General features: G+C 52.2%; 1 protein-coding gene across 1 annotated transcript in view; it reads left to right on the forward strand.

Annotated features, from left to right (window-relative positions):
- The window catches only part of LOC135326952 (olfactory receptor 14A16-like), a 30,714-nt gene that overhangs the window by 10,204 nt on the left and 5,650 nt on the right, over positions 1 to 14,860 (forward strand). The window contains exon 2 of the mRNA XM_064504593.1: positions 5,492 to 5,614. Coding sequence (XP_064360663.1) covers positions 5,492 to 5,614 — 123 coding nt within the window. The remainder of the gene's footprint in view (positions 1 to 5,491; positions 5,615 to 14,860) is intronic.

Consider the following 14,860-nt stretch of genomic DNA (forward strand, 5'->3'; position numbering starts at 1 on the left):
AGTAGGCAAGGCTGACACTGACTGTGCCATCCCTGATCAGTTCCTCCCTGTTTCAGATTTCCAGATACAAGAAAGCATCGCCCTTATCGGGCCACCTAGCAGCTGTGTGAAGAAGTTGTCCTTGATGCCCTCCAGAAACCTCCTGGCCTGCTTGCACTCTGCGGTTTGCCCTTCCAGTTCATGTCAGGGGTATTAAAATCCTCCCCCCCACAAGAACCAGGGCCTGTTATCGACAGACTTTCTCACATTGCTTTTAGGAGGCTGCATCCACCCCCTTCCCCTCATCAGGTGGTCTGTATCTCCCATCATGATGTCACCCTTACTGTGATGCTCACCCACAAGCACCCACCCAAACCCTTGTCCATCCCATGCAAGAGCTCCACACACCCGAGCTGGTCCTTCACATAAAGGGCATCCCCCCTGCTCATCTTCCCTGACAGTCTCTCCTGAAGAGATTTTACCCTATAAGCATTGCCCTCCAGTCCTGTGAGGGATCCCACCACATCTCAGTCATTCCAACGATGTTTCAGACCTCTGACAGCTTGTGCATCTGCAGCTGTTCCTGTGTGTACCCCAGGCTGCAGGCATTTGCATGTATTTGGGCTGCAGAGCCTCAGCTGTGGCACAGAGTGCAGACTGGTCATGGTGAAACAGGTTAGCAAGAGCCAAAGACACCGTGTGTGCAATGGCCCCAGTTCAGAGCAGAGCCATGCTGGCACAGATAGCAGGTGGCAATGGAATGGTGAAAGGAGGTTCCCACTAAGAGAGCAAACCCTGCAGTGCCCAAGGCCAGGGAGAAACAGAGCTGGGCTGTGCAGCTCAGGCAGGAGAGGAGTTTGCTGCCTGAGGTGATTTGTAGCACTATGAGGCCTGTGACAGAAGTGAATCCCTCTCCAGGCAGGACAAGGTGCCTCTGAAGAAGTCCCTGGGCCTGGGCAGCCTGTGATCCAGCCACCCTGTGGACATCATTAGTCCAGTCCCTGTTCTTATCATATTGGGGGGTGAGAAGAGGTTCATGGGGAGGAGAGCAAGAGGGTTTGAGAGTGCAGAGACTAGAGCGGAGACCTTGGTGTGATGTGCCTCTCCCATTTATGCAGCACACTTGGATGCAGACGGGATGGACTTTGCCTAAAGGCAAAAGTGGGGGTTCATTTGTTTGGGCACAGGTAGAAAAACATGAGATAGCCTGGGCATTTGCCCAGCAACCACTCCAAAAGGGCATGGTTTTTCCATAGGTCCCACCCATGCAGTTGTGCTAGAAGCCCAGGCATCTGACATGGACCTGCCCAACTATTTTGATGTCATTATACCAAGTGTCTGCACTGAATTACATTAGCCGTTTGCACTGTTGGCATCTTCATGTGTCTCAGCTTCATAGTGAGTGGTGCTCTAACTGTAGTGGGCATCTAGTGCCCTTTGAGATGGCCAAGGAAATTCCCCACCTGGCCCCACCTGAGGCTGCAGGAGGATGGGGGGCCCACAGTCACTCCAACAGAGCAAGCAGACACTGGCACATGCCTTGGACCATCTCTGTCTCTTCACATGTCACCAGGTGTTCGTGTGTGGGCAACTGACTCCCACCCTCCATCTCCAGTGACTGCAATGAGAGCTTAGACAAGGAGCTCATGGGCAGATCTCTCTGTTGTGCACGCCTCAGCTTGGGCAAGGGGAATGTCCCCTCCTGTGTGTCTGTGGATATAATGGGAGGGATCTGAATGCCACTCCAGCCCAGGGACTTCTAAACCATCTTGAGATGACCAGACTGACCCATCTGAACGAATACCTGAACCATGTGTCAATGAACTCCCTTCTTGTCCCTGTCCAGGTGTCCTGCCTAGTGAAGAGATGGGAAGAGGGGCTCCCAGAATGGGACATTTCCATCTCTTGAAAATAAGCCTCCTCTGATGAGACAAATTGCAGGGCTGGAATCAGTCTTCCTTCAGTGTTTAGAGAGGGAGCATCAGTGATTATTTTAGTTTATTGCAGTGAGCATTTCCCAGGAGGAGGGAGCACAAGGGACAGAGAAAGCCATGCCTTCAGCTGAGTCTCTGCTCCTGAGCAGGGCCAGGCTCCTGGGATGGAGGGAGCTCATGGCAACCTGGCAGCACTGCCCAGAGACAGCTGTGTGCAGGAGCAGCTCCTCTGCCAAGAGCAGCAGGGCTGCGGGCACTGCCTGCTGCTGCTGACATGAAATGGGAGAAGGCAGAGAGAAGTGCAAGGCCATGTGGAGTGGGAGGACAGAGGAGAGCTGATTGTGGGGGAAATCTTCACAGCCCTTGACACGGTAAGTCTCTGGCTGCAGGGTGATACTACTGAGGTTCCTGGCGGGGATTTCTGAATCCAGCCCATGCCATGACTGATGGGTTTTTTTAAGAATTGCTCTCCTCCTTCTTCCAGTGCATAGGAGGAGGAGATGCTTTAGAGCAGGGATTCCCTGCCACACAGTCAGAGGGACAGGGCATGCTGCTCCCTCCTGCCAGGGGCAGCTGCATGGGGGTGAAGCCTGGGTGTGCCCTCAGATCTGTGCAGGGTTGTAACTCAGAGAAGTTCGGAGCAGTGATTCTGCCACCTGTGAGGGTCAGCACTCAGCCTGCCCAGGGAGCTCCCCATGGCACTGCAGGGAGAAGCTCTGACTGAGAGGAGCAACCCAGCAGGGCAGGTTCATTCCCCTGCTGAGAGGGTGCTGAGTGGATCGGGGCTGTTCACAGCTCTAGCTCATGCACAGGACATGTCCAAGGATTCTTTTCAAGAGGAATATCAAGAGAAGGGCTACCTGAAAGAGAAGGAGATTTCCTTCTGGTATCTGCATTTTCAGTTCCCTAATTTTGGCAGGGAGGAAAAAAGAAACAGTTTCCTGGTTTGGCAAGGAACTGGGACTCCTGAACCTTCACTCTGAGAGATTAGTAGGTCTGTGAGAAATCTCATCGAGCTGCTTTAGCCTCCCCTTAGCCTATAGACAGTATTTGTGGCCTCATAAGAGTTTATCTGACCTGCTGCTTAGGACGTGCGTGCACCGAGATGCCCCTGGCAAGTGCCCTGTCCTGGGAGGTTTCTGTAGGGCAGAACTGAGCACACAGAGGGTGGGAAGGGGTCTGTGAGCACTGACTGGGAAAAGAAGCTGGGACAGAGAAAGAGCTGCCAGCAGGGACAGCTCCAGGCAGCAGAGATGGTCAGGGAATGAGAGGGAACTGCCAAGAGAATTGTCATGGGAGAATGGATTTGAGCAAGTCTTGGTCAGTCCCTGCAATGCAGACAGCTTCTTCTGAGCAAGCCTCCCATGTCTCCCCTCCCACCCAGCAGAGCCTCTTCCCTGGCAGCCATGGGGTCCAGGGCATGACCTGCCTCCTCTGCAGCCAGACCTGCAGCAGAGGAGAGGGGCCTCTCTGCTGCCACGGGCCTGCTTACTGCTGCCCGACAAAGGGGCTGAGAGTGACTGCCCTGCGATGTCACCGTCTGTGAGGTGACATGTCCAGCTGGGTGAGGTGGAGGCTTTCCCAAGTGCCCGTCTGTCTCTCTCTCCTTGCCTGCCTTGGCAGCAGGATCATGATGTTGCTCCATGCTGCTCCTGTTTTTCTCTCGGGCTCCTTGGGGTCACTCCCTGGGGGGTGGTTCAGCTGCAGTTCTGACACCTGCCCTGCAAGTTGTGCAAGAGAGGGGTCTGCTTGGGAGTGAGGTGTCCACAGCCTCCTTCTAACCTGTGTGACTCCAGAAAATGCAGTCTGTGGGGTTAGGAGTTCAGGTGACTCTCCTTTAAGGAAATCCCATCTTCAGTCCTGATGGTCCTTTGACCATTCCCCTGTCATGTCCTGCCAGACTTTGAGCTGCCCTCCAGAAGGGCACCGCTGCTTCATAGCATCTCTGTGATGTCCGAGAGACCCCTGAAGAATCTGTAGAGATGCTGAGAGTATGGAAATGGTGTTGGGAAACTGTATACAGGCAGCTGAAAAGAGCCCTGTGTGTCCTTGCCTAGAAGGGGAGTGTGGAGACCTCCCCCTGGTGCCCTGAGAAAGGGAGAAAGGGTTGGACATCCGTGGTTTTGAAACTGGACTCCTGTGCTCCTAGCAGTGGCTGGGTTTTTTTTTAGGGCAATGTATGAGAGTGATGGTCCTCCAGCTCAAAGCAGTGTGAGCACAGGACAGCTGGGAACAGGGCTAATAGACAGACAAGCTGTCCTCACTTTGTGCCAAGTGGCAGTGAATCTTTTTGTTTTTAAAGACTCACAGTAGAAATGCTGAGAATTTCTGCCTTTGAGGAACACTCCCCAGGGGGGACAGGGACATCTCAGAGAAAATAAACATTATTAAAACTTCCCTAAAACTCTGTTCCTCAGCTGTCATTCTTTAGAGCAGGTAGTGAAGACACTGAAAAGCCATTCCACATGACAAATAGATTTTGTTTGACAGAAACTGTGAGTGTCAGAGCTGTTGACCCCTGTTCCCATGTTCCCACTACTGTGCAGAAGGACTGAGTGCTCTGGAGCCCATGGGCAGAGGCTTCTGCTCCTCACAGCACACTCAGCCAGCATAAACCAGAGCTCACGCAAGGTACCTGCCCAGTGATCCACCCCAAAAAAGAGAAAAGTAATGTGGTGTTTTCAAAGAGAAATGTTACTTTCTTTTTCCTGGGAAGATCTCTCCTAACTTTTCAATGTCGTTTCCTCCTTAAACAGTCCCGAAAGCCCAGTGGGACCAAATGACCAACGGCAGCTCCTTCAACGAGTTCCTCCTCCGGGCATTTGCAGACACACGGGAGCTGCAGCTCTTGCACTTCTCGCTCTTCCTGGGCATCTACCTGGCTGCCCTCCTGGGCAACGGCCTCATCATCACAGCCATAGCCTGCGACCACCATCTCCACACCCCCATGTACTTCTTCCTCCTCAACCTCTCCCTCCTCGACCTTGGCTCCATCTCCACCACTGTTCCCAAATCCATGGCCAATTCCCTGTGGAATACCAGGGCCATTTCCTACTCAGGATGTGCTGCCCAGGTCTTTTTCTTCTTTTTCTTATGTTCAGCTGAGTTTTATCTCCTCACAGTCATGGCCTATGACCGCTTTGTTGCCATCTGCAGACCCCTGCACTATGGCACCATCATGGACAGCAGAGCTTGTGTCCAAATGGCAGCAGCTGCCTGGGCCAGTGGTTTTCTCTATGCTCTCCTGCACACTGCTAACACATTTTCAATACCACTCTGCCAAGGCAACACAGTGGACCAGTTCTTCTGTGAAATCCCCCAGATCCTCAAGCTCTCCTGCTCAGACTCCTACCTTAGGGAAGTCAGACTTCTTGTGGTTAGTGCCTGTTTATTCTTTGGGTGTTTCATTTTCATTGTGGTGTCCTACATGCAGATCTTCACTGCTGTGCTGAGGATCCCCTCTGAGCAGGGCCGGCACAAAGCCTTTTCCATGTGCCTCCCGCACCTGGCTGTGGTCTCCCTGTTTCTCAGCACTGCAGTGTTTGCCTGCCTGAAGCCCCCATCCCTCTCCTCGCCAGCTCTGGATCTGGTGGAGGCTTTTCTGTACGTGGTGATGCCTCCAGCAGTGAACCCCCTCATCTACAGCATGAGGAACAAGGAGCTCAAGGAGGCACTGAGGAAAGTGATCCAACGGGTACAAGGTCAGCACCAATAACTGTCCCTCGTTCATTCACTCACCAGGATATGCGGAATCAAGGGTGTGTGTTGTGCATTTACTTCTTTCTTACTTTTCTCTTTTACATCTACAGTGAAAAACAAAGAAAAATATCCAGTTCATGTCATGTCTCCTCTGGAATCTCTCCTTTGAATCTGACCCAGAGACCATGTTGAAAGAGGAAGCCAGGCTTCCCCCTTCATCAGCAGAGGTGGGGGAACCTCAGAGCCCACTAGTTTGAGCTCCCTCGGATGCCCCCAGTGCAATGGGTTTCCCTTTGCAGTGTCTCTTTCGGCACTGACACCAAGGATGCTCAGAGGCCCAGAGCCAGGCTCAGATGAGCACTGGCAGGGTGAGACCAGAAGTCCGATGTCCATTAGGAGAGCCCAGATCTCCTAGCCACAGTCAGGGTGTGACCTCACACCCTTCTCCTGTGAGGGTGGCAGACAGCTGTCACCATGGGCTGGTCCTTTCCCTCTTCAGTGCTCCAACATTCACAGCGGAGTGGGAGCAGAAGGGAGGAGAGTCTGGATGCAGCTTGTGGGGACAGACCCTCTGCTCCTCAGGACCATCCCTGCATTGCCACAGCAGGCATATCCTTGCTGCAGCCTCTGAGTGGGGGCTGCAATGTCCTGCTGTGCTCTCATGTGTGTACATGGCCTAAGCGCTCCTGTAACATGGTGCTTCCTTGTGCATTTCTGTGAGCTCAGGCAGGACCAGGCCCTGGGCACCCTTATGCAGACCTGGCCTCCAGAACAACATTTCCATAATAAGAGGGGTTCTCCTGTGTGACGTGCCTGAAGTCTGGCCTTTCTTCAGAAGATGGAGTCAAAAATATGTTCAAGGGATTGCACCACTGCAGGGTCTGCTGTTCTGCTTGCAAACTCCGTGGCCTCTGGGGAATGAGCTCAGAGTCCCAGCGTGATCTGTTAGGGACTGAGGGTTGGATTCAGAGCTCATTTCTTGGTGACCAGTGCCAGTGGAGGTGGGGAATGGTCTCTGAATCACCTGTGCCAGGCTGTCCCACAGGTGACAGTGCTGATGAGAGATGCCCATCCTTCTGGAGGGCAATCTGAGTCCCCAGGAGAGCTCACGGGGTCTCCAGGGACAGTATGTGCCTGGGGGTGGGCAGTGAGTGGAGCCTCACAAAGTGAGGGATGATCCATGGTGCAGTAACCAGAAGGTAGAGCACTAAATCCAGGTATGTAGGGGGAAACGAGGGCTCTGCAATCCCTGGAGAGGCAGTGGGGAGCCAGGAGGCCCAGGGAAGGGGCACTGGAGAGTGATTCCTGCAGCCTCAGTGAAACACCACAGGCTGGAGCTAGTGCCCACCCAAGCACATCTCCTGCCATTGCAGGTGCCCTGGGGTCACTCTGAGCACCATCCACGAGCACAGACACACGTCAGCAGTATCAGTGGTGGTGATCCCTGTCCAGCTGGGTCTGATTCCTGCCCTGACCAGCATGGCCTGAGCTGAGTCAGGAGTCACCCCGTGGCCCCACAGCTCACTCACTCTGCAGAGCAGAGAGGGGCCCTGCAGGGAGCACAGGGCAGGGGTGCAGGAATGGCCAGGCCAGCACAGACACACTGACTTGGGAAAGGCTCTCTGGGGAGCAGGGATGCCCCAGGAGAGGAGCAGGGCAGCATTCAGAGATAGAAAACGAGAATGAGAAACAGGTTTCTCTGTGCACCAGCTCGGGGCAGGCTGCTGTGTCCCTGGGGCAGCAGGAGCTGCTGGAGGGGCTGCAGGCAGACAGGGAGGGGGATCTGCTGGGCACAAGAGCAGGGGAGGCAGAGAGTGACCAGCCTCATAGCAAGGCCTTGAGCTGATAGGCCAGCAGCAGTCACATGGCTTCAAGGCTGAGTGTGAGGTCGCTTGTGCCTCGGTACAGGATAGGCCAGCAACAAGCACATGGCTGTCATTGGTGCTTGTGAGGTCAATGGTGACTCAGTACCTGCTAGGGCAGCTGTAGGGACATGGCTCCAGGGCTTAATGTGAGGCCCCTTTTCAATCCCTACCTGGTAGGCCAGCGTCAGGTACATTCCTGCTGGTTGTCTTGGTGAGGACGTTGTGCCTGAGAACCGGAGAGACCAGCCTCATGCACATGGCTTTGGTGGTGATGATGAGGTCACTGGTGTCTCAAAATGTGCTAGGCCAGGAGCAGGCACGTTGCTGCTGTTTGTTCTTGTGGGGTCCTTTCTGCCTCAGCACCTCATAGGCGAGCATCAGGCCCATGGCTTGGATGCAGATGGTGAGGTGTCCCTTGGCCTCGGTGCCTCATATTGGCATATTGGTGCAGTTTGTACTTGTGAGGCCACTGCTGCCTCAGTCCCTGATGGGCCAGGAGTGGTCACATGTCTTTGATGCAGATTGTGAGGTCACTTGTGCCTGCGACCCTGATAGGCCAGTGGCAGGCCTATGGCTGCTGTTTGTACTTGTGAGGTCACTTCTGCCTCAGGCCCTCATAGGCCAGGCACACTGAGCTTGAGAGAAATTGTTTGTCAAGTATAGGAGTTCATTAGAGATAAGTGGTCCTACACATATAACAAGCATTGGGCAACACCAAACAATCTACAAACTGTAAGTATTAACACACCTAAAAGTATATCCAAGCCCTACTGTTAAGCCACGGATGCACAGTGTAGTGACCATTCCTGCTTTTTCCTTGTCCTTATGGAGCCACTCCTCCGGTAACAGTTTTCCCCAGATTGTTCTCACCACACTCCAGCTGCACTGGGATGATTCATGTCCTCCCTGGCAGTTGGCCTCAGCATCGTCCCCACTGATGGGTGGGTTGTTGGGTCCACAGGCCAGCTGATGGTGAGTCCAAGTCCCCACAGAGGTGTGTGGCTTACTCTCTTAGCCTTCCTGGGCTTAGTTCATTATCCAGTCAAACAATGCTGGACCACGGTTACACAACAGCCGTACGGCCCCAGTCAATACCAACAGGCATACCAAGAGATAACCCAGTGCTCCGTCGACAACAGTACACTTATTCAACAGACAACCGTACTCAGTCGATAACAGCACACCCATCAGCAGGTCCTTCAGTGGAGAATTCCACAGTACCCGGATGCCTGCGGTGTGAGTCTGTGGTGTCACTTCCCCTTTGCTGACCAGGTTTGTTCAGCGATCATGGGGTCGTTGCAGGGTGTGCCACTAGGCTACAGCAACTGCACGGTGTGGTGACTCCAGCCGTGGTGTCCCCAGGGTTCCTTAACTCTTGGGGAGCCCCCCAGAGCAAACCCCTCTTCCATGGGCTGCCCCATCCTGAGTCCCGCGCTTGCCTGTGTGGCGCCTATCAAATGGCTGCAAAGGCTCTAGCAGGAGACGGAGAGAATGCCCCCCCATACTCCAAAAGGCCTGGGCCACATGTGTACAGAGGCCTCCTACTCAGAGAAGTTGAGGCAAAAAAGAGAGGCAAGAGCTGTCCTGCTGAGCCCCTGTGAGAGCACTTCCTCTCTGCTGGCTGGAGGTGGGAAGTAAAGAGGACCAGGGCTGTGATGTGCAGAGGAATTCCCAGTTGCAAGGCCTTGGAGGCCTGGAAGCAAATGGAAGGGCTGGAGAGGTGGCCTTTGTGTGTTTTGGGGCCCTTGTGGGTCCCCTGGCTGCTGCCATGTCTAGTCCTGTCCCCTGTGTGTCTCTGATGCAGAGGTGTGTGTTGGCTGGCAACCCTCTATGAGGCGAGGGGCAGGTGGTGTGCTGTGTCACAGTGGTGGGTGCCCTGTGGTGGGAACAAGTGGTGGCCCCAGTGTCTTGGTGTTACTCAGCATGGGAGGAGGTGTCTGGAGAGAGCGGTGCTGTGCGTGGGGAGTGCCGCCAGGCTGGGGAGCTGGGGAGCCCTTGGAGGTGAGGAGGTGACTTGGCTCGCAGGGCCCAGGCTGCCCTGGTGGCGAGAGCCAGGGGTGCTGGCAGCCTGCTGCCTTCTGTGTGCCATGTCCCCTTTGCCTGCCTCTCCCCATCCCCCCCGCCCGTATACCATCTCTGGTGGGATCAGTGGTGGTGTGATTCTCTTCTTGACCTCAAAATGGCTTCTATCAGCACACAGCCCATGAGGTTCCTCTACAAGAGGTGACCTCACCATCAATACTGCAGTGTCACTTCTTTTTCTCCCCCGCCCCTCTTCTGAATCATCCTCGCTTCTGGACCCCCACCTTCAACATCCCAGCCATGTCCTCTTTACTGGCACCTCCCTCTCCCCTATCCCTGTAGAATTACACACATGTGGCAGGATGAAACTGGGCTCCTGAGGAAGGCAGGCTGGGATGGCGAGGAGGTGCAGGTGTGCTCTGTGCAAAGGGGTGGCTGGAGTGCACAGGGCTTTGCCTTGGAGCAGGTGCTGAGCCAGTGGAGACCTTGTAGGAAGGATAAGAGGACACAGCAGTCTGGGTGACATGCTGGTAGGTGTTTCAGCTAATTCAGGATCTGCTTGGCAGGATCCAACAGGAGACTTCCCTGGGGGGCAGAGGGGCCATGAGGCCTCTGTAAAGACAGACTAGGCAGAGGAAGAGAGGACAGAGAGGCAGAAGAAGAGACAGGAGACATGTCAGTTTGAATGCAAAAGTTTCTCAGAACAAAGTTTCTCCATTCAGAGGGTTGCCAGGAAGTGTATCATGAAGAATAACATAGACATACACATAAACATGTAAACTCACATACAGTAATTACTGTAGTGCAGAGGCATAGTGCTGCCAATAAAAAAGAAATAAATTATTCATTAGAATTGATAAAGAATGTTTGAAATTCTGAAAACAAAGATTTGTTTCAGTTCTTGCATAGAGGTATTTTTGGCATAGATTTCAGCAATGACATGAACTTTACATTCAGGCCTTTATAGACACATACAGAGGCTGTTGCTGCCTGAGATGCCCTGTGTAGCTGTGTTCCCATGTGGTGCTGGGAAATGTGACCCAGGAACTATGGGAACCTTTCTGGAGCATTGGCTGGTCACCAGGAGAAGCATCTCCAGATCTCTCAGTGGGACAACTTCTTTCGCTCCATTGACTAGAAAGGGAAGTCCAGACAACTGGATTAGCCAGAGACATCTGCACTGAAGGGTCTGGCATTAAGTGAGATAATTCCCATCCCTGCTGTCACCTGAAATGGAGTCGCACTTCATGACCATGCAGGGAAAAGGGAGAGTGGCTAGATGTGTAGGGACTCCTTAAAGACGTCACTGTAACACAGGTACGTTGAATTCTGGCCATCAATAACTAGGGCATTTTATTGAAGCTGATCAGCCTGCTTTCCTCTATCATTGTGAGAGCTCAGCACCTCATGGTGTGACTCGCTGTGTGCAAAGAGTGAGGAGTGGCAAGGAAGATCCTGGGCAGGGAGTGGTTTGAGGGGTGCTGGACTTGTATGAGATACAAAAATAGATGTTTTTAATACTGTAGGACATATTATAAAAGAAGACTTCAGAAACTGTCAATAAAAAAGAAAGAAGAAATAAATTAAATAAATTACTGAAAGTGAAAAACAGAATGTTTTGTTACACTTTTGACCTTTTGACACTTCTTTGTGTTCTTATTGCCCTTTTTTGTTTAGTTCTTTCTTGATACACTACTCTTCTACAGAGATTCTTTTCCTTTTTTTTTTTTTCTTTTTTTTCCTGAAAGAGAAAGAGAATTTCAGACCTGGGGTGGGATGCAGTCACAGGGTCATGGACATGTGGTGCCATTGCAGGTGCCCTGGTCCCCTCCGCCCAGCCTCCATCTGCAGCTCTGAGGGGCTCCAGTCTCCCACAGGTTCCCTGCGAGAGCTGCCAGGCCCAGGCAGGTCCATCAGGAGACACCAGAGCCTCTCCAAGTGCCACTGGCTGCTTGTGGTTGGACACCTGAACTCTGCCTGGAAAAGTGAAGAACTGTTTTCAACATTTCAAAAATATGAGCACACTTTCATCAGCTCAAATGACTGACTAATATTAATGTCAATGTTTTGCTATGATGAAAGAGTGGAAATCTTCAGGAAGGGTATTAATCTCAGAAGAAGAAATATTGATCAGCCCTTCACCTTGTGTTTCCACTGCTCTGTCTAGTAGGCTGTGGATGTAATCTCAGTGATCTCCCACATATTTCCACATGTCCTGATTAAATTGGTCATTTCTAAAGTCATCCGCATCAGACTCTCCGGGTGTACACACTTTCCATCGTTTCCCAGTTTTCCTCCTCCCCTTGCTCTTTATCATTCAGATACCTCTCAACTCTCCAGTTGCTGCTCTGAGCTTCTGGGAGTCTGAAGCTTGCCTTGTCTTTCAGCAGTCTCATTGTCTCTTTAGCCACCTCCTTTGTTCTGTTTTTTTTTTTCTTTCCCTATCTATCTCTTGAAAACATTTCAAGGAAGGTTACTTCTTGCGGGTGGTGAAGCTCACTGGAGGCAGCTTGGACTTAACATACACTTGAGGACAGTCTCTTTTATGAAGCTGCTTCAAAATTTTTGTCTGATCACAATTAAGACAAATCCTTCTGTGCCTGTTTGCAGCTAGTTCTCTAAGGCAAGCAAGTGGGAATTGGTGCACATGAGCTGTAGCCTTCAGCTACAGCCTTGAGAGGAAAAAGGTGAGATTTTAACCAGAGTGCTCTAAGTCCCCAGTGGCTGATGAGGGAAGTGGCAGGGCTGGGGAGCTGGGGAGGAAGGCTGTCCATACCTGTCTTCTATCAAAAATACTGCTTGTCCTACATGTCCAGACTTCATTAGGAGACCCAGTGGGTCAGTATGAATTGGAGAATGTGGGTATTGCTTATTCTGAAAACTGAAGAATAAAGAAAGCTTCAGAAGCAGACATCTTTTGTTTTCAGGTGCTCATTGAAATCTGCCTAATCTCAATAGACACCTGAAAACTTTCTAATTAGCCACACAAGATCTGAAGAACTGGAGAAAATTATGGAAAGAGGCATGGCACCTTAGAGGGTTTTTAATCACCCCTTGGGTGTATTTGGTACTGAGCCCATGAACCTCCGATGCTGAGAAGAAACTGAATGAACCTCTCAAGAAGTTAAATTCAGAAGCAAATCCCAAGTTTCTTGGAGTGCTAACAGGTCCCACTGAGGGCAATTACCAAGAAAGCCTCCCCAGGGGCTGATTAGAGCAGAAAGTTGGAGGCCCTGATTGCAGGCAGGCAAAGGCAATGTGCAGGTGGCTCTGATGCCAAGTCAACCTGGATGTGTGTTATCAAGCAGAGCAGCCAGGCACTGACAGCCAGCCCCTGGGTAGGGTGATCCTTTCCATCATGCATTGCTCAGGGCTCTTCCTGAGGGCAGTGTGCCGGTGGGGGTGCTCAATGCCAAATGCTAGACCATGATACGGCACCTCCTGGGCTCCCAAGGGACAAGAAAGCAACAAGGCCACAGTGCTTTAAGGAATGGTGTCTTCTCCTGGGCCTTGGTGGCAGAGACAACAGCCATAGCCAAGAGGACAAAGACCTAGCTGTGTTGGGAGGTGTCAGCCTTGGTAGTGCCCCTGGCCATCTCCACCTCAGGCTGTCCTATCCTTTCCCATGCCTGTGCCTATTTCCTTGCAGACTGTAGACACCCAACCTGCTTCCCCACCTTGCTCACACCCCAGGATCTCCTGCTCTCTCCTGATGTCTCCCTGTCCTCACTTGCTTCTCCTTGAAACACAAAGCCAGGGGCTGATCACAGACTCCTTCTGGGTGACCTGTAGCACCACAGCACTACCCTATGAGTGACATCTCCCTTGACCTCCTGGCTGTGCTCCTGCTCAGACAGCCCACAATGCTTCTGGCCTTCTTTGCTGCCAGGCAACACTGCTGGCTCATGTTCTGCCTCCTGTCCCCCAGGACCCTCAGGTCCTTTTCCACAGAGCTGCTCCCCAGGCACTCAGGCCCCAGCCTGTAACACTGTGGGGTGTTGGTTTCTCCCAGGTGCAAGACCTGGCATTTGGTCTGTGTTGAATTTCAGGAGGTTCCGGAACCAGCCCATTCCTCCTGCCTGTCTATGTCCCTCTGAATGTCAGCCCTCAAGCATATGACTCCCCCCTTCCCCTGTCCCATCCACCTCCAGTTTGGGGTCATCTACAAGCATGATGACTGTTGCCGCCTGTGTGTAAACAGGACTGCCCTCTGAGCCTGACCATCCAAGCAGCTATTTATCCATCCAGTTGTCTACTCTCTAGACTGTAACGTTCTAACGTGCATGCAAGAATATTGTGGGAGACAGTGTCAAACACCTTGCTAAAGTCCAGGAAAAGACATTGACTCTTCTCCATCCACAAATGCAGTTATTTAATCACAGCAGGCAATCAGGTTGGCATAATTTACCCTGGGTAAATCCATGCTAAGTGTTCCCAGGCACCTTCTTCTCCTTCATGTGCCCAGAAATGTGACCTGGGAGGATTCATTCCATGACTCACTCCTCACCAAAGTGAGGCTGAACTGCGTGCAGCTCCCCAGGTTGTCCTTGTGGCCTTTTTGGAAGATGGATGAAACATTTGCCTTTCTGCAGTCATTGGGACTTCACCCCATCTCCACAACCTGTCAAAGATGGTAGTGAGTGGCCTTGCAGTGACAGCAGTCAGCTCTCACAGCATCCTCACATGCAGCCCATCCAACCCCTCTGACTTGTGTAGTCTGAGTTCTCACAAGGAATCCCTCACTAACCTCATCCACCATTGGCTGTTTTTCTCCTCTGGAGTCCTGACTCAAGGCACAACAGCCCAGGAGACCTTGCTTGTGGAAATGGAAGCTAACCATGGGTTGAGTTCCTCAGACCTCTCTGCATCTGCTGCTACAAGATTCCCTGTCCCATTTAGCAGGGAGGCCATGTTTCCCTTTTTATTCTTTGATTCTTACTGGAGCAGTAGCAGCTCATCTTCATGTTCTTGACACCTTCTGCAAGCATCAATGGTAGGGGAGATTTTTCTTCCCTAACACCATGCCTATGATGCTGGACAATATTTCTAAATTCCTCCTTTGCCTCTCCCTTCTTCCCCCTGCTGCATGCTGCCCTAGTACCCTGGAGCTAAGGTGCGAGGTCCCTGTTTAGCCAAGTTGGTCCCCTGAGGTGTCTGCTAGTTTTAGCGAGTATCAGGATGGCCCATCCTCGTGCTTGGCAGGTCTGTCCTTAAAGACCTGCTGGCTTTCCGGATCTCCAGGGTCCTTGAGAGCTGCCTCCCATGGCATCCCCCACCAGTCCCCTGAACAGCCCAGGAAGTCTGCTCCTCTGAAGTCCAGGGTCTGTACTCTGATACTGTCCTTCCTCACTCCCCTCAGGA

This window comes from Dromaius novaehollandiae, unplaced genomic scaffold (assembly GCF_036370855.1).
Source record: "Dromaius novaehollandiae isolate bDroNov1 unplaced genomic scaffold, bDroNov1.hap1 HAP1_SCAFFOLD_41, whole genome shotgun sequence".
Classification (NCBI taxonomy): Eukaryota; Metazoa; Chordata; class Aves; order Casuariiformes; family Dromaiidae; genus Dromaius; species Dromaius novaehollandiae.